Here is a 26,468-nt window from a genome sequence, read left to right as displayed (position 1 = left end):
AGAGACTACACAGACACAGGCATGTACACACACACACAGACATGTATACACAGATACACATACAGAGAGACAAACATACATGCACGATGGGGAGATTCTATGTGAAGGTGTAATCTGCATAATAAACATTGTATTTAATATAAAACTCTCAGAAAAGGAACATCTTGTCTTTCATTTACCTTAAATTCTGTCCTTTATCTAATACTGCAGGCTCAAAGGCCACCATGAGACAGAGACATACCAGGAAGCCCTCTTCCTCCTTAACTGCCATCTTTTAAATTATTCTTAGCTGTTGCTTTCCTGGCTCAACTCTTTTCAACTTATGGTCCCACCTCTGAGTGACTGATTTTACAAGTTCATTTTTATTCCATCAAGCTATCTGTCCCCATAATTAAAAAACCAAAAATCAAAACGCAAAACCTCTGCTTGTATCTAAGTCTTTATATTTATATTGTAAGAGAGCCAAGCCTAGATTGACACTGTTCATTCCAGAGTTTTCTCTCAGAGGCAGATCCCTCCTAACATTAGCTATTTCACTCGTTTCTCACTTCAATAGTCCCTTAACACAGTCAACCATATGAAGCGTGCCTATCTGCAATCATAGAGTGCCATGGTGCAGCTGCCGTCCTCTGAGCACGACCATGACCAGGGGAGTGGGCCAGGAATGTCACTTACATTCCTTTAAACTGTGGAGTTGGATATTTATCCTTACTGGTTTTAATAGTCAATGGGCACAGAATACTGATGATAAAGGTTAGATTTCTATAAAAACATGTTCCTTCTTCCATAGGATGGCTTTGTCAGAGTAATGGTGCAGCAAAGTGCAGGATGTCTCACGCTTATGCAGTCATATTTTGATTAACCATAGCTTTCACTATGACTGTTTCTCTTTTCTTTCATATGTATGCTTGTAGGTGTGCATCCTTATAAGGAGAAAAGGTCAACAATGGGTGTTATCTTCCACAATTACTCTCTACATTATTTTTTTGAGACAGGGTGTCACTGAATGAGCATCTCACCCACTGGGCTCAGGTGGCTGGGTACCAAACAAGCCCCAAGGATCTACCTGTTGTCTCAGCACTAAGATTCCAAGCTTATCCCCTCTGTTTTACATGGTTGCTGGTGATAGAACTCAGGCTGGCATGCTTGTTTACCAATGAGCCATCCCTCTAGACCTCTATGACCATCAGTCTCTCAGACATGTGATCCTTCAGGGTGCATTGCTTTTGGTCCAGGCTGGCTCGCTCATGTCACACATATGTCATGTAGAGCTTGACTGGACAAGTGAGGCTGCTTTCCATAGTGCCTTTCATGCTTGTCCAGCAGCCTATTCACATGATAGTGGTTACAGAATTCTCAAATCTTTTTCATTTTTGCAAAATAGTAGCTAGCATGGGGCTGGAGAGATGGCTTAGTGGTTAAGAATGCATGCTACTCTTCCAGAGTCCTCAGATTCAGTTCCTAAGGCCCACGTGGAAGCTCACAACCATATGTAACTCCAGTTTCAGGGTTCCAACCCCTCTTTTAGCTTATGTGCATGCACCCTACATGCATCCATGCATGTGAGCACATGTGCATGCACACACACACACACACACACACACACACACACCACACTCACTCACAAAAATAAATAAATAAATGCAAAAGATATAAGAAAATTTATAAGAAGAAAAGGTTTTGTTTTATTTTATGTTTTAAAAATATATTTTTTAGTAGATCTGTACTTGTTCATAAAGAAAATTTAATCCAACAGCATGGCTTCTCTGGCAAAGGATCATATCCAAAGATGTTGCAGAAATGTTTAATTCCAATCTGGGGTTTCTACCCTACCTTTGACCATTTTCACAACTTTTATAAATATAAAGAAGCCTTCATCAGCAATCAAGCTGGGCAGATATCTACCCTCCATGCTATTAAAATCTTTTTCCTAGTGATAATCCCAAGAAGTAACCAGGTCTTTTTGAGGAATTAGTATTAGCACTAGAAAACAAGCAAGATCAAGCCAACCCACTACACAAAAATGTAATACAGTGAAATACACACACATTGTTAGTACACATCTTTAATCCAAAACAAAGAAGTCTAATTGAGGGGCAGACAAAGTAAGTAAGATTTGACTGAATGAGTCAGAGATATGATATGCCCAACTCACACAAGAACAGACAGAATAGAGAGGCTATTTAAGAGTATCTAGGGAGAGAGAGAGTTCAGTTCAATTCAGCCTGGTTCAGTTCAGAGCAGTTCAGTCCATGGAGTTCAGAGATAGTCCACAGAGCAGAGCAATTCAGTGAGAAGCTATGAGAAGCCAATTTGATTTAGTATGCTTGGAGAGGGGTTTCAGCCAGATCAGCTGGATTGAACCAGCCATTGAGAGTTCAGAAAGAGATAGAAAGAGTGACTTTATTCAGCAATAAGTCTTGGAGGCCGAAACATTCTAGGCCTAGGTTAGCAGAGATGCAGTCTGGAAGCTGAAGCCTTCAAGGTCTGGGCTAGCAGAAGATTAGATTGTACAGAGGATAGATTTTTCCAGGCCTACACCTCGGTATAGTGAGTATGGAGAAAGAAACACACTGGGCTCAGTCCAAGGCATTTATTAGAACAGCTTGGGTATGGTTCCCATCTCATCACTTCCTCTGAGGGACAACTGTTAACAACATCAAATCCACATTCACATTTACAGTTGTTCTTTCCCCAAATAGCTTAACAGACCAGAGGCCTGAAATCAAATGACTAGAGATAGGCAACTCGAGTGAGACTCCAAGTAGGAATGAGGTGAGCAAAGCAAATCCTCACAGAAGAGCAGTTCACAGTCACTAGTTTGTACAGCACGTGAACCTTGAGTTGTTAAACTCAGACCATGTCTTAAGCATTTGCCTCTCTACAAATAATCATAAAATTTTGATTGCTTTTTTTTTTTTTTTTTTTTTTAACCAAGAGAATGATTTAGGTTTGACTTTCTCTGGTCATTTGGAATTACAAAGCCAACAGCAACGCTAGCTAGCATTAAAAGATGGCCTTTCTTTGCCAGCCATTGTACTAAAAGCCCCTCGCGTTACCCACTACCTTATGAAGTCGGTGCTGCACATTTTTTCGCTATACAAATAAAGGAGCTTATTGAATGACGTCGTGGCCAAAACATGGGTATTTGGCCAGAATCTTAGCTACTCAGTAAAATGTCCACATGCCCCTTACTGTCAGCTTGGCAGCTTCTCAGGCAGTATGTGTGAGTTAGCTAAATACTCACGTGCTGCGTGAACCTCCTGTCCTCCCAGTAGAGGGGAAGGATGATCTGTTTTACAAATGGATTCTGAAGGTGTTTATGGAGCATATTGAATGTGCTAGGTTTACAAATGAATTTCCTCCACACATTTTGATTCTGTTTTTAAAAAAATATTTTGGAAACTAAAAAACCAACAAAAAGCAAAACGAAAAACAAAAACGGCAACAACAACAACAAAAAACCAATCAGTGATTCACTATGTGAAAGAGCAGCCTTTTGAGCAGTGAGGCTAAAGAGGAACGACTGTAATTTTGTTGTTGTTGTTGTTGTTGTTGTTGTTGTTTTTAAATGAGTTTCATGCTTAAAGAATAATTAGGAGAAATGTGATGGCTCAATGGTTATATGAGCACGTACTGATCTTCCAAGACATTGGACAGCTTACAGCTCACCTATAACTTCAGCTCTCAGGAAACCCAATGGATTTTTATGGCTTCCAAAAACACCCCTAAAGATACGGCAGATGCTCACACAGACACTAATACATATAATACAAATATGCAAATAATAATCAGCATAAAACAAACATTTTCATAAAGAAATAAGCACACATAGTAAGCAACTATTATATGTGAAATCCTGGAAGCGCAAAAGAGAACCAGGAGAGACGAAATTTTTGTCACATTCTAGCATGAGGAGTTGGAATATATGAAGCTCAAAGAATAAAAAAATTCCACAATTTCTGATGGTGAGAAATACAAAGAGAAGGGTTCTCAGGAAGCAAAGACAAAGTGTGGACATCTGAGTTTTAATCAACTAATTAACTAGTTAGTTAACTTCACATCCTAACTGCAGTTTCTTCCCCCTTCTCTTCTCCCAGTCCCTTCTATCTCCCTTCAGCTCCCATCACCCCTCTACTCATTCTCTTCAGAAAAGAGAAGGCCTCCTGTAGTGGTTGGTTTGTGTGTTGACTGACAAAAGCTGGCAGAGAAAGAAGCCTCCGTTGAGGAATCCTCTCCATGGGATCCAGTTGTAAGGCATTTTCTCAATTAGTAATCAAGGTGGGAGGGCCCAGCCCATTGTAGGTAGTGCCATTCCTGGCCTGGTAGCCCTGGGTTCTATAAGCAAGCAAGCTGAGGTAGCCAGGGAAGCAATCCAGTAAGCAGCACCCTCCATGGCCTCTGCATGCTTCTGCCTCCAAGTTCCTGTCCTGTGTGAGTTCTTGTCCTGACTTCCTTTGGTGATGAACAGCAACATGGAAGTGTAAGCTGAATAAACCCTTTCCTCTCCAACTTGCTTCCTGGTCATGATGTTTTGTGCAGGAATACAAACCCCGACTAAGATACCTCCCATGGGTATCAACCAGCCTTGGCATATCAAGTTGCAGTAAGATTAAATGCATCTTCTCCTAAGGAGGCTAGACAAGGCGGTAAGGGGAAAGGGTACAAAGGCAGGCAACAGAGTCAGAGACAGACCCTGCTTCTGCTGTGGAAGTCCCAATGAATCTCAAGCTCTACAACTGTTACATATGTGAAGAGGGCCTAGGTCGTCCCATGCATGCTCCCTGGTTGGCTGTTCAGTCTCTGTTAGCCTTACGGGCCCAGGTTATTTGACTCTGTATGTTTTCATGTGGCGTTCTTGACCCCACTGACTCTTCAACCTTTCCTCACTGTCTTCTGCAAGATTCCCCAGACTCTGCCTAACATTTGGCTTTGGGACTCTGCATCTGTTTTCATCAGTTGCTGTGGGAAGCCTCTGATGATAGTTATACTAGGCTCCTTTCTGCAAGTATAGCAGAGTATCATTACCAGTGTCAAGCGTGGGCTCCCTCTGATGGCATGGATCTTAAGACAGACCAGTCGCCGGTTGGCCACTCCCCCACTTTCTGCTCCATCTTTACCCATGCACATCTTGCAGGCAGGACGAATTGTGGGTTGAGGTTTTGGGGCTGGGTTGGTGTCCCAATCCGTCCATTGGAAATCTTGCTTTATTATGAAGATGGCTGATTCAGGTCCCAGATCCCCCATTGCTTGGAGTCTTTGCTAGGGTCACCCTCACAGGTTCCAGGGAGTTTCCATTGCCCTGGATTTCTAGACAGCTGATTTCTTAATTGTAGTGAAGGCTGTGCTGATACCCAAGCACCAGGAAATAACCAGAATCATGCTTAGTGACGGAAGCCGGAGTTCACCACCAACTCAGCTAGACTGGCTGGCCCATGAGCTCTAGGAACCTTGGTGTCAGCACCTGCTCACTCCACAGCACCAGAGCTGCAGATAAACACTGTCCCAATCTTTTATATGGGAATAAAGGTCTTCATCCTTGTACAGCAGGCAATTGAGCCATCTTCCCAGCCCATCACTGACATTTTCTGTAGTTTCATTTTTGACCGTCGATATGGTACAAAAGTCAGAATCTGGTGTGCTGGCCTGTTGCTCAGCTGTGCCAATAGCTGTCCCATTTTCTTAGGTGACTTTGTCACTTGCCGAGACGGTTTAATTGAGGCAAAGGCTGTGGCTACTACTCCAGTTCATCTACAGATTTTTATAAGCAAGCAGAATGCTGCTAAATTGCTCTGTGCACTGTGTGCTAAGAGACAAGCTAGGTTCTGGTTTTTAATTTAGGCTCCGATGAAAGAAAGAGGCATTGTTTAAAATGCATTGCTTATAAAAGAACTATGGCCCCCATCTTTCTATGGGTGAAAACAGATTAAATTCTAAAATTTGATCTTGTTTAAATTATTCGATTGTTAAAAATAGAAATGCTGGGGTTGGGGATTTAGCTCAGTGGTAGAGCACTTGCCTAGGAAGCGCAAGGCCCTGGGTTTGGTCCCCAGCTCTGGGGGAAAAAAAATAGAAATGCTTCTACACATTAAATGATTCTTTTTCTTTTTAAAAATTGAGATCACTGTTTTAGCTTCCTAATATTCCTACTCTGAATCTTTAATGCAGCCCCCACATACATGCAGGTGATCATACAGGAGTGCCTATGGTTGAAATGCAAAAATACTGTTGAGAAACTGTCACAGTCCTTCTATGAAGAAATATTTCTTGACTCATGCCATTTTTAGAGGGGGAAAAGTCCTGTATCCTTTCCAAAGGGAAATTAACACACACACACACACACACACACACATACACACACACACACACACACACACAGAGCCACACACACATGGTTGGGGCAGGGGAGGCTACAGGAAGGAAAGGAGAGAGGGAGGGATACAGGATATGATGGGCCATATTTACTACTTGCTGTCTACTCACAGGACTGAGCCTGCTCATGCTGATCACTATGTGAACTGAATCTTATTTCTTCAATGCTGACCCAACCTTCTGCCTCTCTGCTTCTCCTTTCCACCTTATGTGTTATATACCACTGCCTTTCTTGTGGCCCAGATTCCAGCTAAGACTAATTACAAATTTGGGCTATGGTAAAAGATGGGGACTATATTTAGATTCAAATTTGTTTTCTTCCAAAACAGCTTTATTAGGGCTTGGTATGACTATAGAGGCATACACTTGGAATTTTAGCATTCAGAACAGGAAGGCAAGGGGATCCAGCCTACGTGCTAAGATTCTGACTCAGGGAAACATATAAATATAAAAATAATCAAACAAGTAATATGAATAAGCAAACAAATGAATGAATGAGTAAAGCTTGCTTAACTGGAATATAAAAAGGCTATATAAAGTGATACCAGCATTTAGCAAAGTCGTAACACTTGTTTCTAGAAGGTTTTCCTGTGTAGGGAGCTGCAAGAGGTATTTTCTGGGACACTGAGAAGGCAATGGTTTTCCTGAGTTCTAGATGACTGATGGTGAGTACTAGAGAGTAGAACTCTGTCATTCTTCCACTGTTAACGTGGTAGCTTTTACAAGTCAAGCCAAGATTTTATGAAGAAATAACCTCATTCTGTCCAAGATAAAATTCACACTTAACAGGATAGCACTTGAGTGGATCCTTGACCTACTTAGGGAAGGAGTTTTAGAAGTGGCATATATTCTACTGATGCCACAGAGGACTTCGAAACAAATGTAGAAATGGCTAGGGAGTTGTTACCTCCTGAAAAACTAATGCCCTATTGAGTCAGTATTTTTCATTTTCTTCTTTGTTAAAATGGGTTTTTTAGTTTCCATTTTCATCTGGGGTATTTAGTTGGAAATTAACACCCTGTCTCTGTTTATCTATGGTACACACCTAGTCAGCCCAGAATCTGGACATGGTATCAATATGCTAGCACAGGTATAACTTTGGGCTTTATATCTCTAAGATCTCACACTATATTTGTTAGGACTCTTGTGCTAAGCAGACACAAACATGCAGGCACAGAACAGATGTGAATTTTTCTATACAGGAAACTCCTCTTTACTCTATAAGCAACCCCACAGTTTATAGTTGTTTTGTACTCACAATTTGTTTGAGAATCTTGTTGGTTTCATTGCCCATCTCCTTTGGACCCAACTGTAAAAACCTTATGGACAAGCATCAGGTTTTTCTACTTCTAACTAACAGAAAGTTTGCCTGAAATTTTCAATGAAAGTTTGTGAAATAAGTTACCGATTAGCGGAATTTCCGCCAAGAATAAAATATATAACATCATATTGTCAAAACAATGTAGACATGATAAGTATACTAAAACCTCAGATCCCGAGTCAAAAGCTTTAGGGTAGATCACACACTCTGCATCTGTAATAGCCAATGAGATGATCTTCTGAGCACATTCCCAGAAATTCAGGTCTAGCTTTTTCCTCACTATTCTATCTATAAGATGAAGCACCTTAGTCATTAAGAAAAGATGTGAATTGGGAATCATCAGTATGAGCTCTGAGCACTTGTGTCTACTAGTTAAATAGATAGGTACATTACGAAATCTGCTTCTTAAGTTCCTTTCTATGTATATGTGCAAGTGTTTCTATGAGTGTGTGTATGGGTATATGCAGGTTAAGGTGCTCATATCCATGTCTTGCTGAGGTCAGAGGGGGCTACTGGATGTCTTTCTCTTTTACTCTCTACTATACCCCTGAGTCAGGAGGCAGGCCAGTAGTATGTAGGCTCCAGCCATCCTCCTATCTGAGTCTTCCTAGTGCTGTGCTTACAGGCATGCATACAACCATGTCTTGTATGTTTGAGTCCTAGGGATGACATTTCCAATCTCTTGCAAACACCAACAAATGGAGTAGGCCCAGCTGTTGTGCTGAGGCTTTATGAGGCAACAAATATAATTTAAAAAAATTAATGAAAATGTTGGATTTGTTTCTGGAAAAATCTGCTTCAAGACAAGAGAAAGAAGAAAAGGGAAGAAGATGCGACACCTCAACCTGTTTCCCTGGAAAGAACTAAGGTGTGCAGATAGAATGTGAAGACAGAAATCACAGGGCTTCTACTCCTGTGCCTCTGTCTCCTTGGTAAGAAGAGAGACCTTGAGATCAGATTCGTGTTAGGTAGAGGAATAAGGGACTTTTGAAGGGATCCAGCAACAGAGTTGGGACTAACCTGAGAAGGGGTGGGCTTTCAGTGAACTCTGGAAAAACGTACAACAGTACCCAGGGACCCTCTGAACCTTTATCGTGAGCTATGTAAAGCCTTTGGAAAACAGATATTTACAATACAATTCACAACAGTAGCAAAATTACAGTTATGATGATGTAGCAACAAAAACAATTTTATGGTTGAGGGGCTCACCATAACATGAGGAACTGTATTAAAGGGTCACGCCATTAGGAATGTTGAGAACCACAATGATCTGGAATATAAAGTATCCCACAGCTGAGGAAACAGAGCTGGCTAAAGGGACTTTTTAGGTGTGACTGAGGACCTACAACTTCTCATTGTAAGACAATTGACAGACTCCATGTTCCTGAGAATCAGAGGTATATTTCAACATAAGCTCTTTGATTTTTATTCTTTAAAAATAGTCATTTTTTCAGCTGCAGAACCAGTAAATTAAGCAGCTGGAGGTGTCAGCAACATTGAAATAAAGATCACCTATAATCAAATTAGGGGAAAAATATAGCATTGTGTCCCAGGGAAAGGTATGTGCAAAAACTGTACCTTGCTACGAAAAAATATGTATTAAAGGTGTTTAGTATTTATGCTATAAAGACTACTCATCCTTTTGACTTACAATCTCCCTTTCTGAAATGAATGTCCCACTGTGAATAATGCAGAACTGAGTCAATGACATGGTGAGTTATGTCCAAAGTAGATATGCAAATTCATATTTCATAACTTGACTGCAGAAAAGGTAACAGCTAAACATAGAGTCTCTTGAGGCAAAAATAAAGTGTCTCCTTAAGTCAAGCGCTTGAATGTAGCTCTGAATTGCTCACAACTGAATCTGAAGTAAAAACTATAAATACTCAGATCCTGTTTTTAGTATTTGTAACGGAGACATTGACATTTGAAGAAGAGGATGTGCTAGCTTTTCCCAGGACAAAGTTATTAATCATGCTCCCCTTAAATTTTGAGAGTTTATTCACATAAGGCAGGTTTTATATATGAATCTCCAACAGCAGAAGCCCAAGTCCCAACAAATGTGTCTGTGAATACTCACAAAGGTTTTACATGCAGCAAGACAGATATTCACCATTGACATGATTGACAGGGAGGGCGGCCTTTCATTTAGGATTGTTTAATATAGTCTAGAGCCAAGGGTTACAAACATGGCAAAACTCAAAGTAAATAGCAACAATTTATCAAGAAATGACATAATTATAAATTATATCATTATAAACATTATAAAAAACCTTAAAAGTGAGAAGAGATACATTTTTCCCAGGAAGGTTAAAAATCACAAAGTTGTAAATCCCCAAAAACCAAATGGGATAAACCATGGAAGATTAACAGACATAAGATTACATTAATAGGAAGTTGTTAAAAAGTGACTTTACTCAAACAACAGATCAAATAGAATAAGAAGTTCATAAATATTTCCAGGATGTTAGGATGAACAATGAACAGCACAGGCAGATGTGGTGGCCCATGTCTAGCCTGTAATCCCAGAAGCAGAAGGCCTAGGAGGTCAATATCATCACCCCCTACATAGTGCGTTAGAGGCCAGCTTGGGCTGTATAATATCAGGCCTCAAACAAAGAAACGAACAATACCATAAAGCATTGTGGAAAGCCCCAGTGATTTACAAGTGATGGTGATAAAACTGTATCTCTTTTGTCCCTCTAAACACAAGTTTAGATTAATTAAAGAAGCTTTAAATTAATTAAATACAAAGCTCACATATCCATATGAATAGACTGAAAATAAAAAGATAGGAATGTGTATGTGTATGCAGTTAAATATTAATTGGCCCTTTAATAGACTGAAATGCTTTCCCACAAGACAAGCATTGGTACTAGACTGTGTTAAATGAATTAAGCCAGCAGAGAAGGAGAATTGTCACATAATCTCATTTTATGGCAACTATGAAAGGTTGATTTCCTCAAAATAGTACAGTGCTGGTTAACAGATAGGAAGTTAGGAGATAGGAGAGGGTATCAAAAGACATAACCTCCCAGGGAGATAACAGAGTTCAACCCCCCCTATGGTGAACACAGCTAACAGAATTCACGGAGGATTTGAATGCTACTCAGTAATTTTAAGTATTTTCCTCACCTGAGTTAGTATGTGAAGTCGTATGTGTGCTCATGTACTTGGTTTAGCCTTTTCACAATATACACAAGTATCCAATCATAAAGGTATACAGTTTTGATTGACAACTAAAGAATAAACAGATTGAGAAGAAGCATCAAAAGAGCTATGTGTTTCTTTAATAGCAATAAAATGGAAACCTAGTAAGTTTACTGTCATTGAGATGATATAGGATATGGGTATTTATGCACCTTAGTTTGAATCGTAATATTTAATCATGTCTGGTATTACAGAGCAGTATATAAACATTAGAAGTAGCTAATTAAGTGGTAATGGTGAATAGATCTGGTAATTTATACATACTAAAAGTGCAAGGCAATGAACAAGAAGGACACTTGGGGGCTGGAGAGATGGCTCAGTGGTTAAGAGCACTGTCTGTTCTTCCAGAGGTCGTGAGTTCTATTCCCAGCCAAGGCATGGTGGCTCAGGACCATCTATAGTGTGACCTGATGCCCTCTTCTGGCCTGCAAGTACACATACAGATAAAGCCCTCATACATAAAATAAACTTTGAAAATCTTTCAAAAGGGTACTGGGAGCTGTAATTTAAAATTTCTCTTACATGAAGTCTATGTATCAGTTTGCTAGGACTGAGCACGTCTGGATAACTAAGACTGGTGATACACAGACGACTCAGCAGCTCACCATTTTGGCTCTTTGTCTGGATTTGAGCTGTGTTTGAACTTTGAAAATCTAGAGCTTACTATGAGTTGTAAAAGGCGAGAGACCTCCCTGAAGTCTTCAGAAAGACAGTAGTGTTTGAAGGTCCTCGCATGGTCCCACTGCGACACAGATGCTGAGGAGGGATCTGCAGTCTTCAGCAATGCTGGGAAGGTGTTTCAAGTCTGTGAGGCCCGGGCTAACAGGAACAGAAACAATCTTTGCTAGTACACATGGAATTCCCATTATAAAAATGCGTCTCTGGTTTCAGGTTTTGACTAAAAATAAAAAGGAAGAAAGCACACACATAACCTTCACAATTTTAAACGGTAAGTGCGGTAACTTTGGCAGACAGTCTACAATGTATTTTATATAAAACGTGGAATGAGTATGAGCGAATTATTTCTTAAGTTGTCTGCAAGCGACTGCTTTGCACTGCTCTGCCATCTGAGCCTGCTCCTTTATGCTATAAACATGAGAAATGACGAACCAGCGGGAGGGGTTTCTTTTTCTCAACAAGGAGCTATTTGCCAGGCAAACGGTGGAGACTCACACCCACCCATGTCTTTCTTCAAGCCCTCTGCTCTGTCAGAACGTGAACTAAGAGAATAGCTATGCAGACCTCGGTGACTGTTTTTCAGCTGGTGACCCACACAGAAACATCCCTAGTGGAAAGTGCAGTGCAGTTCAGGAACACGCTCTCCTTCACATAGATGGAGCTGGCAGAAATCAGTCAGCAAACACTGAGCCCAGCATGCAGTCCCGCACAAAGGCGCTATCAATCAAGTACAATGTCCTCCGTGTGACTAGAAGTCAAAGCATCCAGTCTGATGTGAATCTATCTCTCCATGGGAATGTTTCTTGTAGCTGAAGATATATGGCTCCTCTGTTGGTCTTGGTAGTTTCATAGTTTAGATAATTTTTGTAGTTTAATTTTGATAGCCTATGAAAATAGCCGGGAGACTCAAATTCAATAAAGAAACATTTTCTTTGTAATCCTGTGATTTTTGTCATTGCATAGGTCATATATACTGTGAGTTAAATGGGATGTTGAGAATTTAATGATCTATCCAATATTTAAGAACTTTAGATTGAAAACATATTTTTAAAGTTTTGTCAATTCTCTTTTGAAAAGAATTTTAACTTTAATTTGTGCTTTCCAAGTTAGAAAGACCAGCCTTTCTCTTTACAAAAACTATCTACTAGTATTATTAGTATATAACTAGTATAGTTATCATAACACATCTACTTTTTGCTACTCTGGACTCTTGTAGTAAATATTAAAAATAACCACAAACCCTTGCTAGCCCGTATCATGGAGCCATAGAATTAGCAGGGTATATTCATCTCAGCAGCAGCTGGTTCTAGGGCACCGGGCCACGCTACCTCTACCTATTCTCTGGTCCCAGTGGTGGCCGCCCTCCTGGCTCTGTGCCACCCCCACCCCACCCCCCGCGCCCCCAACGCTGCTCACATTTCCATCAACCGCCCCCTGCAGTTAAAGTCACAACTCCCAGCAATTTGTTAAAATCAAAACTCAATAAGCTTGTAACTAAACAATCAGATTTAAATCAGTAATTTATCTCAGCAAATTTACACGCCACAAAACATCCACACAATAAACTCAGAGCTAATTGATATTTAATTTGCCTACCTGGTCAAGACAAACTATAATAATCCATCCCTTATATGAGATTCAGACCTACCTGCGGCTGATTAAATCCACATGTTGAATAATCCTCCCCGTCCTCCTCCATCTTGCCTCCCTTTCTTCTTCCTCCTCTCTTTTTCCTCCCTTTAAAACTCTGTGCCCGCCTTAACTTTTCACTGCTCAATCGCAGCCCTGGCCTTAACTTGTGCCATCTGCATAAAGAGAACAATCTACATGAACAAAGAAACATTGTCATATCGGAACAAGCAGCAAAGAAAATTTAACATAAGGTTTTGACCTCTTCTAGTTTTTATCACTTAGGGCCTAAGCTCAAGTAATGTGTGCTTAGTTTTGCTTCAGTTTAAGAGTTGAGGACATAAAAACTCAATCTAGGCTTTAGTACATCACATTTGCTGTTGATACAGCAACACACAAGTTCCTCTATAGAATTGTATGAAATGATATCTCAAAAACCTTCCCTTAAGTAACTTCTGTGGAATAAGGTGGGTGTTTTCTTTATCTCGAGTAGAACAGTAATAGATGTGTCACAAGGAAACAATCGTGTAAAGACAGGCTAGGGCGATTACCACAGAGACAATGAGTATGCTGTGGTTACCCGACAAAGACTTTAGATCAAGAATTCCAAAAGTGATCCAAGGAATTTCAGATGCTCTTGAAACAAGTTGGGGGAAAGCTTCAACATTGAAAGAAAAGAAAAACAATTATATATATATATGCATATATATATGCATATATTTGCATGATAATTATTTACAATTACTTTGTAATTATTGTATATATTTGTCGTACAAAATGCTGTTCACTTATTACTTTTTCATATATGTATATAATATCCTTTCATCACATTCATCCCTACAACTCCCCTTCCTTTTCCCAAATAATTGATCTTTTAATTCTTTTTAAAGGCTAGATTTAAAATGAAAGCCACATTATTGAACTAAAGTTTAGTGGGTGAGGTCAAGGGTAGAATGAAGAGGCCAGAGAGAATCATTGCCCTCAAAGGTAGAGCACTAGACACTACCCAGCCGGAAGACAAGAAACTAGATGGGGACTGGGGATGTAGGCTGTGAACAGACACTCAAGGACCTGATGATCCCACAAAAGCAAATCTCCAACATCACATCATTAGGGTGTAGGATAGAGAAAGTAAGTGATATTGAAAACATATTCTAAAACTCAACGGTGGCACTTTTCCTTACTTGGCCAAACAAACAAACAAAAAACAAAACAAAACAAAACCCTTCCCAAGATTCCACATATGAAATGTAACTGAAACAAGACAGAAGTGTATAGAAATACATCAGCATCCAAGTTCTGCAGAGAATAGTCAGAGAAAAGTGTGGAAGCTGTGGGAATTGACATTTTACCGGTGGAGGAAAAACAGTGCAAATGACAGAGGTTCCATGAGAAACCTGGGAAAAAAAAAGAAAAAAGAAAAAGAAAATATCTCAGAGCTTTTAAAGGCCAGAAGAAAAATTATGTCTCAAGTTGTGTGTCTGGTTAAATTATTTCCAAAAATTAATCCATGGTCAGATGGAGCACCACTATTGTAATATGCCACCGAGGAGCTCCATTCTAAAACGTGTTGAAAGCAGGTTTTGAATAGCCAGATTCCTGTTGCTCTATTTAAAAAACGATATGGTTCCAACTCTTCACAGAATATGCAAATAAGACAGGACCTTAAGGAAGCACAGTCTACACTTTCCCAGAAATGGTGTTATAGTTAAAAACTGGTTTAAAAGCCATTAAACATGTTTTTAAACTCTCTCCCCTTTCTGTCTTTTAATTCCTATAACATAGAAAACAGATTTTACAAACTATTTTGCTCTTGAAATAATGTCGTTGAATTATAATGTGGTGACAGCTGTGGTGATATTCTATTTGTAGAACTAGCCAGTGAGCCCGGCTATAGTATAAATTCTTCAAATACCCCTCCTTAGCTAATGTCTGTAACAACAATGAAATCATTTTGAATCCACACCGGCCAATTTGCACCGCACAGAGTTCAGGGCTTCCTGGCTATAATTAGAACATGGTGAGTGGTCTAGATGGGTTTTGGTGACTATAGCAACCCCATAGGCAACCTGCATCTGCTGACCAGCCTGACTATGCCATGTATCTGCGGTAAATTGCTCATTAGTCTCTTGCCACTTATTTTTTTGCTTCGCACACAATTCCAAACTGGTCCTGTCAGGAACCCGTGGTTTTGCAATTATTAGGAAAACAGAACGGACGGAACGGAACACACATTTGCCCTCACCCCCATCCTACCCACGGTTGTTTCTCTTCAGGTAAAAGGCCAAGCACATGTCTAAACTATTGTTAACATTTTGATCTTTCTGTTTCTGTTTTGTTACAACAGAAAATGGAAAACATAACTTTTGTTTTCTGCCAAAAGTATTCTAAATTATGAGATTCCTTCACTTCCAGAAGAGATGATAGAACCACTCATAATCTGCATGGTTTTGCTATTTTAAATTTTAATCATTAATATATTAAAGACTAGAGCTCAGTTATAGATTCCAATCGGATACCATTTTTGGTAGATTTTTGTTCTTTTACAATTTCATACATGCGCACCGTGGATTCTATACCCTCTCCAACTTCCCTTCCTCTCCGACCGGCCTCTCTTCTCCCAACAAACCTCTTTCTTACACTTGTCTTGATGTTTGTTCAGTGTCCTACAGAGTCTGGCTGGGGTCATCGGTGCGGTCAACTTTTAGAAGAACATCAGGGGTTTTTAAGGTACTGAATGTATCTGGAACTTGCAAAGAAATGTGGCCGTTTTCTCCGATCATTGCATCTACATTCACTGAAAACCAACTGCTCCCAAGCTTATATCCCTGTGGGCTCGGCATCAATACTTTAAGTTTATGCATTGACTCACGCAGAATATTTTACAGAAGTTATTGATATTATGTCAAATGCTCAGCAAGGTAATGAATATTTCAACAACCATCTGAGACACCATGGAGCAGGCATTGACCTAAAACAAACCTGTACTTCATATTTCTTCTCTCTCTCTCTCTCTCTCTCTCTCTCTCTCTCTCTCTCTCTCTCTCTCATGAGACACTTGGCTCATATTTACACATAACTCCTAAGCAAGGCACAGCAGTACACATCTCTAATCCCTGCTGCTGACAAGCCTGGGCCAAGAAGCCCTGAGATCAAGCTCATCCTGGGCAACCCGGTAAGGTTACTTAAAAACCAAAGGTTGTTGATTATGAAAATTGGACATTAATAATTTTTAGTCCATCAAATCACAACAACACAGTGACAGAGTGCTTACCAGATGAGTAAATATTTGCCACTTAAATGTCATAAGATAAAGATATTATGAACGCAGATAAGAATTTGCCTTTGGAACACATCCCCTTTTAATATCAATTGTAGGAGTCAATTTCAAAATAAATCCTAGGATCCAGGTTACCATAGATGGTATTCAGATTTTGTTAGGGCCATGTATTATACATATAGTGTATGTTTGTGTGTATATATACACTTTACATATATATATTACATAAATTCTACATAAATATAAAATGTAAACTCAGTTTCCATACTCTACCTATATCCCTGTTGTCACAGTGAGGTCCGCAGAAAACCCCAATTCACTAAACTCCAAAAGGCAGTCCATATGTTTAGAAATGATCTCAAACCTGGAGTGTAGGAAGATTTTTGGTGGTTAGAGAAAAGCCACTTCTTCTAATGAACTGGTGAAACCAGTTCCCACCTGTTAAAAATAAATCATTTTTGTATATTTGGATGGACTTCTGGAGTTTGGAGAACTGGGATTTCCTTTGGACCTGACAGCTATTGTGCGTGAACTTATCTCAGGGTCACGTCACTCCCTGTGTAAAAGGAAAGAACCACAATAAGACTTTAAGACATGGTCAGTTCCTTTTAAGTCAAACTGCAACCTCAGTATTAAGAACAATGGCACTCCCTCCCAGAGACAGCTGCAGACAGCCATCACTGTAATGATTTGAGCTCTTTCCCTCAGGGCCACGATATTTCCAAGTCAAAAGGGCATCCTTAGCCTACCAGGACAACGAGCATCTGATAAATGAGGTGATGTCACTATTCTGATAGAGTAATTGATCATTTCCAATTAATTCCTGAGAAAAATCAATGTTTGCTTTCTAGAGTGTTTACAACAATTAGGTTGTGTCAATAATGAATATCTCGTAGCCACAATTTTTAGGAGACTGGTTATTCTGTTTATAACCTGTTTCTACTTTTGCATTTTTTTCTTTTTCTTAAATATTTTTCTTTAGATTTATTTATTTATTTATATGAGTACACCGTTACTCTCTTCAGACACACTAGAAGAGGGCACCAAGATCCCATTACAGATGGTCGTGAGCCACCATGTGGTTGCTGGGAACTGAACTCTGGACCTTTGGAAGAACAGTCAGTGCTCTTAACCTCTAGCCATCTCTCCAGTCCTTTTCTTTTATTGGATATTTCTTTATTTACACTTCAAATGTTATCCCCTTCCCCCGGTGTTGGTGTCCCTTTTGGAAACCTTCAATCCCAACTCTGCTCCCTGAGATTTTGAACTATGGCATACAGCATCAGCATAAAAAACGTGACAGCAAGAAATAGTACACTTGAGAATTAATCCTATCCTGGATTTCTATGTAGCTCAGACTGGCTTGAAATTCATTTCTGACTGGCTTGAACTCACTATGTAGCCCAGGCTATCCCCAGACATAATCATGACATGGATGAACACTGTTTCAACTCTGAGGTGTGATGTAACTCTGGGAAGCTTTTAAGGCTTCTGGGCTGAAATCTGAGAAAGCCACTGCGTATTGGGACTTGATTCTTGTTCAGATCAATTCTACTTAAAATCACTTTTAGAGTGGTTTACATGTCTTAGATAGATGCCCTGGTGATGATGCTCTATTTCCATTCATGCCAGCACAGTGACTGGCTACTTAAGAGTGTCAGTTACAGTCTGGGGTCCTAGCTGCTCCAGGAGAAACAAATCGTCAGAAGTGTTCTTCTTCCCCACTGAGCATATTGTCCCAAGAGTCACTTACACAGACTATATGTACTCATGAGCAAGAGTCAAGGCAGACAGCAAAAAACAATTGCTTTTCTTGCTGACCTCTATATATCCAGACAGTTGGAAAGATACTGTGTGTGGGGGTGTTGTGGGGGGTGTCTTTTCCTTGAGTTAATCTTCCCAGAGAATAACTTCACAGACCTATCCAGAGACCTGTCTCTTAGTGGATTACAGATCAAATCAAGCAGACAACTAAGATTATAACCCGAGGAAATCAAGTCAAAGCAAAAAGAAAGCGAACGTCAAAGAGAAAAACTGCAAAACACAGAAAGAGACAAAGTCCTATCAATACACTGGGGTTTGCTCTCCGCTTCAGACTTTGAAAATGCAATGCAGACTCTAGAAAACCAATGAATGGCAGGGCTTGCAGAGGGCCCACATCGGACAGTTCACAGCTAATTGTAACTCTAGTTCTAGGTGGTAAGACACTCCCTTTTGACCTCCAAGGGCATCCATACTCACATGCAAACATCCTCATACAGACACATATATGCATGTTTAAAGATAAAGTAAATCTAAAATAAAAATGATAGAAATTAATCCTGGAGTCATAAAACAGCATATATGTCACATATATATATATATGTATGTATACATGCTGGGCAGATTTGAGAGGAAGGAGGTGAAATAAAAATTTGGACAAGTGATATTAAATTTATAAATCAAGGCCTTAAATTACCAAGCCTTGCCAATACAACTTAGTACCACAGGCACTGATGATTTACATATATACCTACTTCCAAAGATAATCCTTTCACTAAAAAGCAAGGCCTATAGAAAGAAAAGCATGTCTTCCCTCACAGAGTCTAGGAAGGATCCTCAACCTTTCCAGCCATGGGCCCAGGTAACTTACTACAGCACACTGACTTCAGCCTATTAAAAGGAAAATCCCGAGAGGTGAGAGGTCCTACTTCTATGTATTCACAAGGTGTGCCAAAGCAGTGTCACAGGCGTACTACTTCACTGCTGAGGGATTTGGAAAGTTTATTCCCAAGGCTGGCTAGTCACTGTTGGTAAAACATGGGGCAGAATCTCAGTACTGGGAAATGGGACATATGAGAGCAACTGTTTCCACAGCAGCACAGACCGAAAGGGAGTCAGCCAGGAAAGAGCTTTATGGTGTGAGTAGCATAAACCTTCCAGTACAGGCCCCAACTGTCACAGGCGAGATTAGAAACGTCAGGAGTATGGTGGAAATGGAGATGCAAATGTTGAACAAAGGACCAGTCACTTTAAAATAGGAATAGGAGACAAGTGAACTGACACTCCGAATGATGATCGAAAATCATGTGCACGGCAAAACCACCTTCACACGTGAACCAGGCAGGCATTTGCAGATGGACATTAAAATGTTCCTCACCATGAGATGCTTCCCAAAAGAATCCTAAAAACAAAACAAATAGACAAAATCTACAAAGTAAATGGACACACAATCACAGAACTCACAAAACCATCTGAAATGGGACTGATGAAACTGTAAGAAAATTCAGATGTTCTTTATTGTATGAAACTTTGGTTTCTCTTCTAGCAAACAGAAGTAAAACAGCAGAGAGTGAGCTGTGAGAGGCATCAGGATTAAAACTTCAAAACCACCGGAACAAAACCACGGCCGTTAGCTATGTGCCACCTCACACCTGTAATCTCACCATTTAGGAATCCGAGGAAGGAGGATCCTGAGTCTAAGGCTAGCATGGGCAGACAGTGAGTTCCAGAGCAACCTGGGCTAGAGCGAGACCCTCAAACAACAAAACAGAATGGCAGCGTGGCCCAGCTGTCACTCCTGTGTATAACAGCACTAAGGAATCCAAGTCAGAACACCGCAGATGAAAAAGTGCTAGAAAGAGGAATCTGATCACAGGAAGAAAAAAACTGATATTGCTCTCTTCAGATAATTGTTACTAGTTGTTTATACTTGTGCCCTAAAGCAAAATTAGAATTCTGCATCATATATCCTTTTGCTTTATTTCCATTTCTAGAATTAGCAATTAATTTTCTGAGTTACGGGCATTTACTGTGGAGAAAGTGTGTTGATCCCTGGAAATTTACTTAGCCAGTTATTTACTATCAAAACTATTTATCATTAAGTTTTAAACCCTCAACCAGACTCAGTTGCTTTGTCTGTTTTTTCCCAGACAGCTTTTCTCTTTGTGTAGCTCTGGCTGTCCTGGAGCTTGTTCTGTAGACTAGGCTGGTCTTGAACTAGATCTGCCTGCCTCTGCCTCCTAATGCTGGGATTAAAGGCCTGTACCACCACTGCCCGGCAAAGTTGGGTTGTTAGTCAGAAAACAAACACTCCGAATTGTCTCCATCCAGCAATCATGAGGAAAAACAGAATCAGAAATTTAAACACCATAGTAATGAAATCAGGTTAGAGCTATTACCTTGATAAATGGCAGTAGTGGCCTCTATTCTTTTAACTCTTATCATCCAACTCAGATACCCAACAGGATATATTTGTATTTATTGTGCTCTAAACACTTAAATGTGTACTCAAGACATGCTTTAAACGAATTTGCTGTTATTTTGACTTTCACAGTAGTGAATTGTACAAACAAAACTTTCTGAACAATGTAACTTTAATGGGCATTAAGGTTGGCAAACAGGTTAAGGAAACCAAGTCTAGTGCTTTAACTTCAGCCCAGTCTGCTCTGAAGTTAGCATTTGATGCTAACACATGCTGCTGGTTAAACAAAACTTTGTACTGCTGAACAGTGTCAGGAAACAAGTAAATCATACAGATAAAAAGTGTCTTTCTTGGAAAATTTGAAGCAGTCTTTTCTTTTTAAAGTGTGTGTGTGTCTACTTTTAGTATTCTTACAAATTAGCTTTATATAAAACAAGCTGAAAATTCAATGGCTTTAATAATACTTACAAGGCTAGGGATTATAGCTCAGTGGTGAGCTCTGTCTAAAATAGGCAGAGTCCTGGAACCACCACAAGAACAGAAATAACTATACATATTACATACAATATATGTATTTGTATTACGAACCATTTAAAATTGGCACCTAAGTAATTAGGTTTTGGGAACATGTATATATAGGGAGTTGGTAAAAACACTGTCAGTTTCTAAACTGTCTAGTCAAGTAGTAGCAGGATGCTGTGCATAGAGGCTTTGTGAGAAGTATGCTTGTTCCCTCCATGGGACAGGGTCTGTCTAGATGACCAGCCTGGGACCTGAGAACCTCCTTTAGCATGACACTCAAGCACCACCAGGCAGGGCCAGCAGGAGGTCTGTCCAGATGCTCATTCCAGGAACCTCAAAATCGCCATCCAAGGCTTTGCAGGAACGTAGGGTCACCAGCACCTCTTCCTGCAGAAATGGCTGGGCCTGGCACAAGCTCTGCAGCCTTAGACACAGCTCTTCCCAGGACATGTCCTCCACCTGTGTGGGGACCCAGGCGCCCTTCTGCAGATCATAATGCAGCCGCGTGGCCCACGCTGTGAGCAGGTCCAGGTAGGCGCGAGACAGTGCATGGTGGCAGCCCGCCACAGAGGCCAGGCGCTTAGCTGGCAGATGGCGGCAAAAAGCGGCCAGTACCTCGGTACTTTCTAGAAGCCAGTGCAGTAGTTTTTGTGTTTCAACCGCTCCCGCAGAGTCTGCGGCCTGGGCTGGCTCCGGGTCCGTCTCGCGCAACAGAGCTTCGGCCATCACGCTGAGCACGTGCTCCCGCGGCCCGTGCTCCCACAGCGTATCCAGGAGTTTGCGCGCGCCCGTAGAATCGGCACCGCCCAGCTCCTGAAGGCGCGCGTACAGCAGCTCCGCATGCGTGCGCAGCAGCGCGCCCTTAGGCGCGTCCCCGCCGAGGCGGAACAGCAGGTGCAGCGCGCTTCCGCGGCGTGCCAGGAGGACCAAGCGGGACTGCGGCACGTCGTCTACGTTGTCCGCGGCAGGGCCTGGGAAGAGCAAGCTTGGCAACGCGCGGGCGGCGGCGGGCGCGAGCGCGCGGTTGCGCAGCAGGCGTAGGGCGAGCCGCACGTCCCCAGACTCCAGTGCCGCAAAGCTACGCAGGCCGAGAGGCCCTCTCCGCGCGTGGAGCCGCCTCTCTAGCGCCTCCCGCACGCGGCGGCGGCTCGCAAAGCGTCGGTACACGTGGAGCAAATAGCGCGCCCACTGCAGTGCCCTGCGCACGGTCGCGGCGTCCCACGTGCTCACCAGCGTCCCGCACGACACGGCCAGCAGCTCTGAGAAGCGCTCTGTATACTGCACAAGCGGCTCCATGGCCGCCACTTCCGCCCTGACCTTCCGCGGCGCGAGCCGATTGGACGTGAGCGTGAGGTCCCGCCTCTGCCTGCTGTGCCATTGGACGACGGTCGTGTCAGTCTCGCAACAGGGTTCCCGGGGCAAATTGGCGCTGGAAATGAACTAGGGGAAAGCCTCCAGCTTTAACTCTGGGTCTGGGAGAGATCACCAGAGTGCGTGTTTGCGCGCCAGGATTTTATTTGCCCTTTTGCTTTAAAAATGCCCATGGTAGACACTTTGGCGCTTCCCCGAAAGGGGACCGATATTCATCGTTATTAGCAGTGCTGACGTGATCTGCTTGCAACCTCAAAGCTCTTAAATGGCCTGTTTTTCTGGTATTGTGGAATCAGGACTCTCACATACAGTGCTGTATTCCTAACTTTCTTCCCTTTTCCTTATGCATTTATTGATTCTGAGGAAACCTACCACTCAATTGTGCTCGCAGTCTTTAATTTGCAGTCCTCCTGTCTAACCTAGTACTACTATCTTGAGGCTTCCTGACCAAGCAGTAAATGAAAGTTTAAGCTCAAATTAATCTACTTATTTATGCCAGACTCTGAAAAATTCTGGGCATTCTTGTCAGAACATATAGTTAAACCAGTTTTCTTTAATTTTTAACTGTTAGTTAGCCCTGGCTATAATGTTTGGCCTTGTGATTTTAATCCAACTATATGCTAGGTTTTAACGTTTCTGATTATGGCTGTCAGGAAACCTACTGTCATGTGGTGTGACAGCGAGTGAAGTACAGGAGCAGAGCAGTAGAGATAAGTCGTAAATGCTACCCTGTCCTACAGGAAACTCTTAACATTCCATTTAAGAGATACTTTGAACTTAACCTCATAATGTGGTAGACAAAAATAAGAATCACTAGATCTTAGGTGTTCGGAAAAGCCTCCTCTCAGTCGAATGTCCAAAGGACCCAACTCTGAAAACGCCTCAAGGCCATGGGAGCCTTTAATAAGTCGTAAGCCACGATCGCGAACACCAGATCCAATCCAGGATGAGAAAGAAATCCAAAACAGCTTCATTTCCAAGTGGCTGGGACCACGCAAAGACTTCACCAGCACTCACCTTTTCAAAACCATTATTATGTTAAATCTCAGCACCACAGTGAGTAATTATTTGTTCCAGAGTTACCTTTTGTTTGTTATTAAGTAGCTAAAGCATGCCGGTGACAGTTTCCCATTGGAAGACAGCACTTTGGATTTGGAAAAGTTTTCCATTTAATTCAGGAAAACTTCATCTAGAGGCAGACGGATGATACACACTTTAATGTCAAGAAACCTATGCACTTGAGGCAGACCTTAGGAGGATTCCAAACCCAAATTTTGTGTCCCGCCAAGAGGACCAAGCCGGACTGCGGCACGTTATCTTCCTTGTCCATCCTGCCAGGCCTGGGAAGAGCAAGCTCGGCAGTGCACAGGCTAATTTTTGCAAATCAGACTTTGTGTATTTTTAAAGTGATAGGTATGAGGATTTAAAGACCAGTTGGAAATGGATAGGAGGTACTGGAAGGGTTTGGGAATGATCTTTGATTTAGGTCACAAGAGTATTTGCACCAGTAGGGGATATTGGAAAATCAAGTGAGAGGAATCACACAAATTAAAATGTCAGTGGAAGATGTGTCTACTGTTTGCTGAGAATGCCAGGAACAATCTTCTACCTGCTGGTCACAAGCTTCTAATTCCCAGTATGTAGTAAATTAGAACAGAAAACGGAAGCCCAGTATTAGGAAACTTTTATTAAAATAGCATTTCATTCAAATGCTGGCATGAGCAACATAACTAAAATAAGACACTTTCACAAGAGCCTACCTCAGGGCTCTGGAGAAGATGGAGGCCATATATGTAACATACTGGTGTAGATTTTTGTTGCTGACTTTAAGTATGCATTCTGTGGTGTTTTCAGTAAGAGATATCCTCCGTAGGCCTTGGCATTTGGATATTTGGTCCCTTGTTAGTAACACTGTTTAAGAAGGTGTAAGAGGTGTGGCCTTGCTGGAGGACATATGTAATTAGGTTAGGCTCTGAGGGCTTAAAGCATCATCTACTTCTGATTTCATCTTTTTCTGCTTCACGTCTTCAGGTGAGCATATCAAGTCTTAGCTTCCTGCCTCTGTTGCTGTGCTTGTCACCCGCCACGATGGACTCTTGCCCCACTGGGACCCTGGAACCGTAAGCTTAAATAAGCCATGCTATAAGTTGCCTTGGTCATGATGTTTTTATCATACCACCAGAAATTTGGGATATCAGTACTAACTCACCTCCACATACAGGGCTAGAAAATGGTGACAGATCACATTAATGTAACCCTGTCTTAATTTACTAATTAGTCTAAGAATCCAGCTTTAAGCCTCTCTATGTAACATTCTCTACTAAATAAGATAAGTTCAGAAGTAGCCAGAGGAATTAACTGCAGTCATTAGTCTTACGGGATTCAGGGAAAACAATTCTTATTCTAAAGTCAGTAATGAGTCTAAGCTGGACACCAGGCATGCGTACGAAAGAGTTTCTTTTTCAGGAAGAAAAATGGAACAGGCCTTAATTAGAATCGGCTTACAAGAGTGGTACTTGGTACCTCATATATTTCTAATCGCATATGTTTATCTTGTGTTTTTAAAATTTATTTAATTTAAATGTATACAGCTAGAGGAGCCCTGCCTTATAATATGCAGCTCATAAGCTTCGGCTGGTTTGGGTTTGTTACTATGCACTTCTGTAGTAGATAGGCCTTGGCATGGTCTGCTTCTGATAGTACTCTCTCTAGACACTGAGCAGCAATGCCAGCATTGCCATGAGCAGTAATAGAGGAGACTGAATCAGAGGAAGATGCAGCTGGCTCCTCTATGTTTGCTCTTCCCTAGGTTGCCCATCAAATACTGTTCGACAGAATATTTTGATTTGAAATTTTGATTTGATACGATTTCCTATTGGGTAATTTAGAAGCTTGTTTTAAGATATGCAATAAGCAAGACATCAACAAACTGCACAGCTGAGAGACCAATGAATGCAGCTCAATCTGGTGTCTACTTCTGTCACTCAGTAGTTACTATAGTTACTAGTGCTGCCCCACTCATCCTGCCTTACCCACAGCCTTTTTTTTTTCTTTGCACAGTTCTAGCTACCCAAAGCCAACCACAGTCTGAAAATGTTCAGCAGAAAATTCTGGAAATAGGTATTATGTTTTCAATTAGAGCCATTTTTCAGGGTATGATAAAATCCCCACACCATTCTCCTTTGTCCTTCTGCTCAGTGTGCTCACCCCTCATCACTGTCAGTCACTTAGTGGCCGCCTTGGTTGGCATGTGAACTGTCCCCCACATGCTCATGAGGTTATAAATTTAGTCACCAGTGGAGGGTGTTGTGGCAGAAGGTTAGGTGACCTTTAGATGGCTGAGCCTTACTGGAGGAAGTTACTGGGCAGGCCATGTTTCTTAGCCTGCCCCAAGTTCTTACTGGCCCTGTAGTTGCTGTAGATTGCTGACAGTGTGACCAACTGCCTGAGGCTACTGCCACCATGCCTTCCCCATCATGACAACACTCCACCAACAATGTAAAATATATTCTAAGAAAACTTTGCTTCGATTTCACAGTAGCATTTAACCTCACAGTGCTTTTAAAGGGACCAGAAAGGACTCTGGTTTAAGTAGAATCACATTCCTTATCAGTTCTGAATGCTATTAGAAAAACAATACTACCAGTGCTATCATTTCAGGTTAATGCTGATTCTCGAAAATATGAAGCACATTCTTTATGTTTGGGGTGGGGGTAGAGATTGTTTATATTCTGGAAGCATTTTTTCAGTGACCATGGCATTGGAAAACAGATTTCAGTTACCCCGTATTCCATGTTCCAACATGGAAGCAGTTTCCTTAAGTTTTTTATAGTTTTACAGGACAAAGGAAGTCATAAGGAGGAATTTACAAGAGATTGGTGGATACATCAGAGAGGCAGGTA

The 26,468-nt window shown here is 41.2% G+C and overlaps 1 protein-coding gene across 1 annotated transcript; it reads right to left on the bottom strand.

The window, feature by feature from the left end:
* Nucleotides 1-21,249: 21,249 nt before the first annotated feature.
* Fancf (FA complementation group F) lies at nt 21,250-22,935 on the bottom strand. The gene has a single exon (XM_032893535.1). The coding sequence runs from the start codon at nt 22,489-22,491 to the stop codon at nt 21,472-21,474; it is 1,020 nt and encodes a 339-aa protein (XP_032749426.1). The 5' UTR covers nt 22,492-22,935; the 3' UTR covers nt 21,250-21,471.
* Nucleotides 22,936-26,468: the final 3,533 nt, after the last annotated feature.

Source organism: Rattus rattus, chromosome 2, assembly GCF_011064425.1.
Source record: "Rattus rattus isolate New Zealand chromosome 2, Rrattus_CSIRO_v1, whole genome shotgun sequence".
Classification (NCBI taxonomy): Eukaryota; Metazoa; Chordata; class Mammalia; order Rodentia; family Muridae; genus Rattus; species Rattus rattus.
This window is presented reverse-complemented; position numbering and strand designations above follow the sequence as displayed.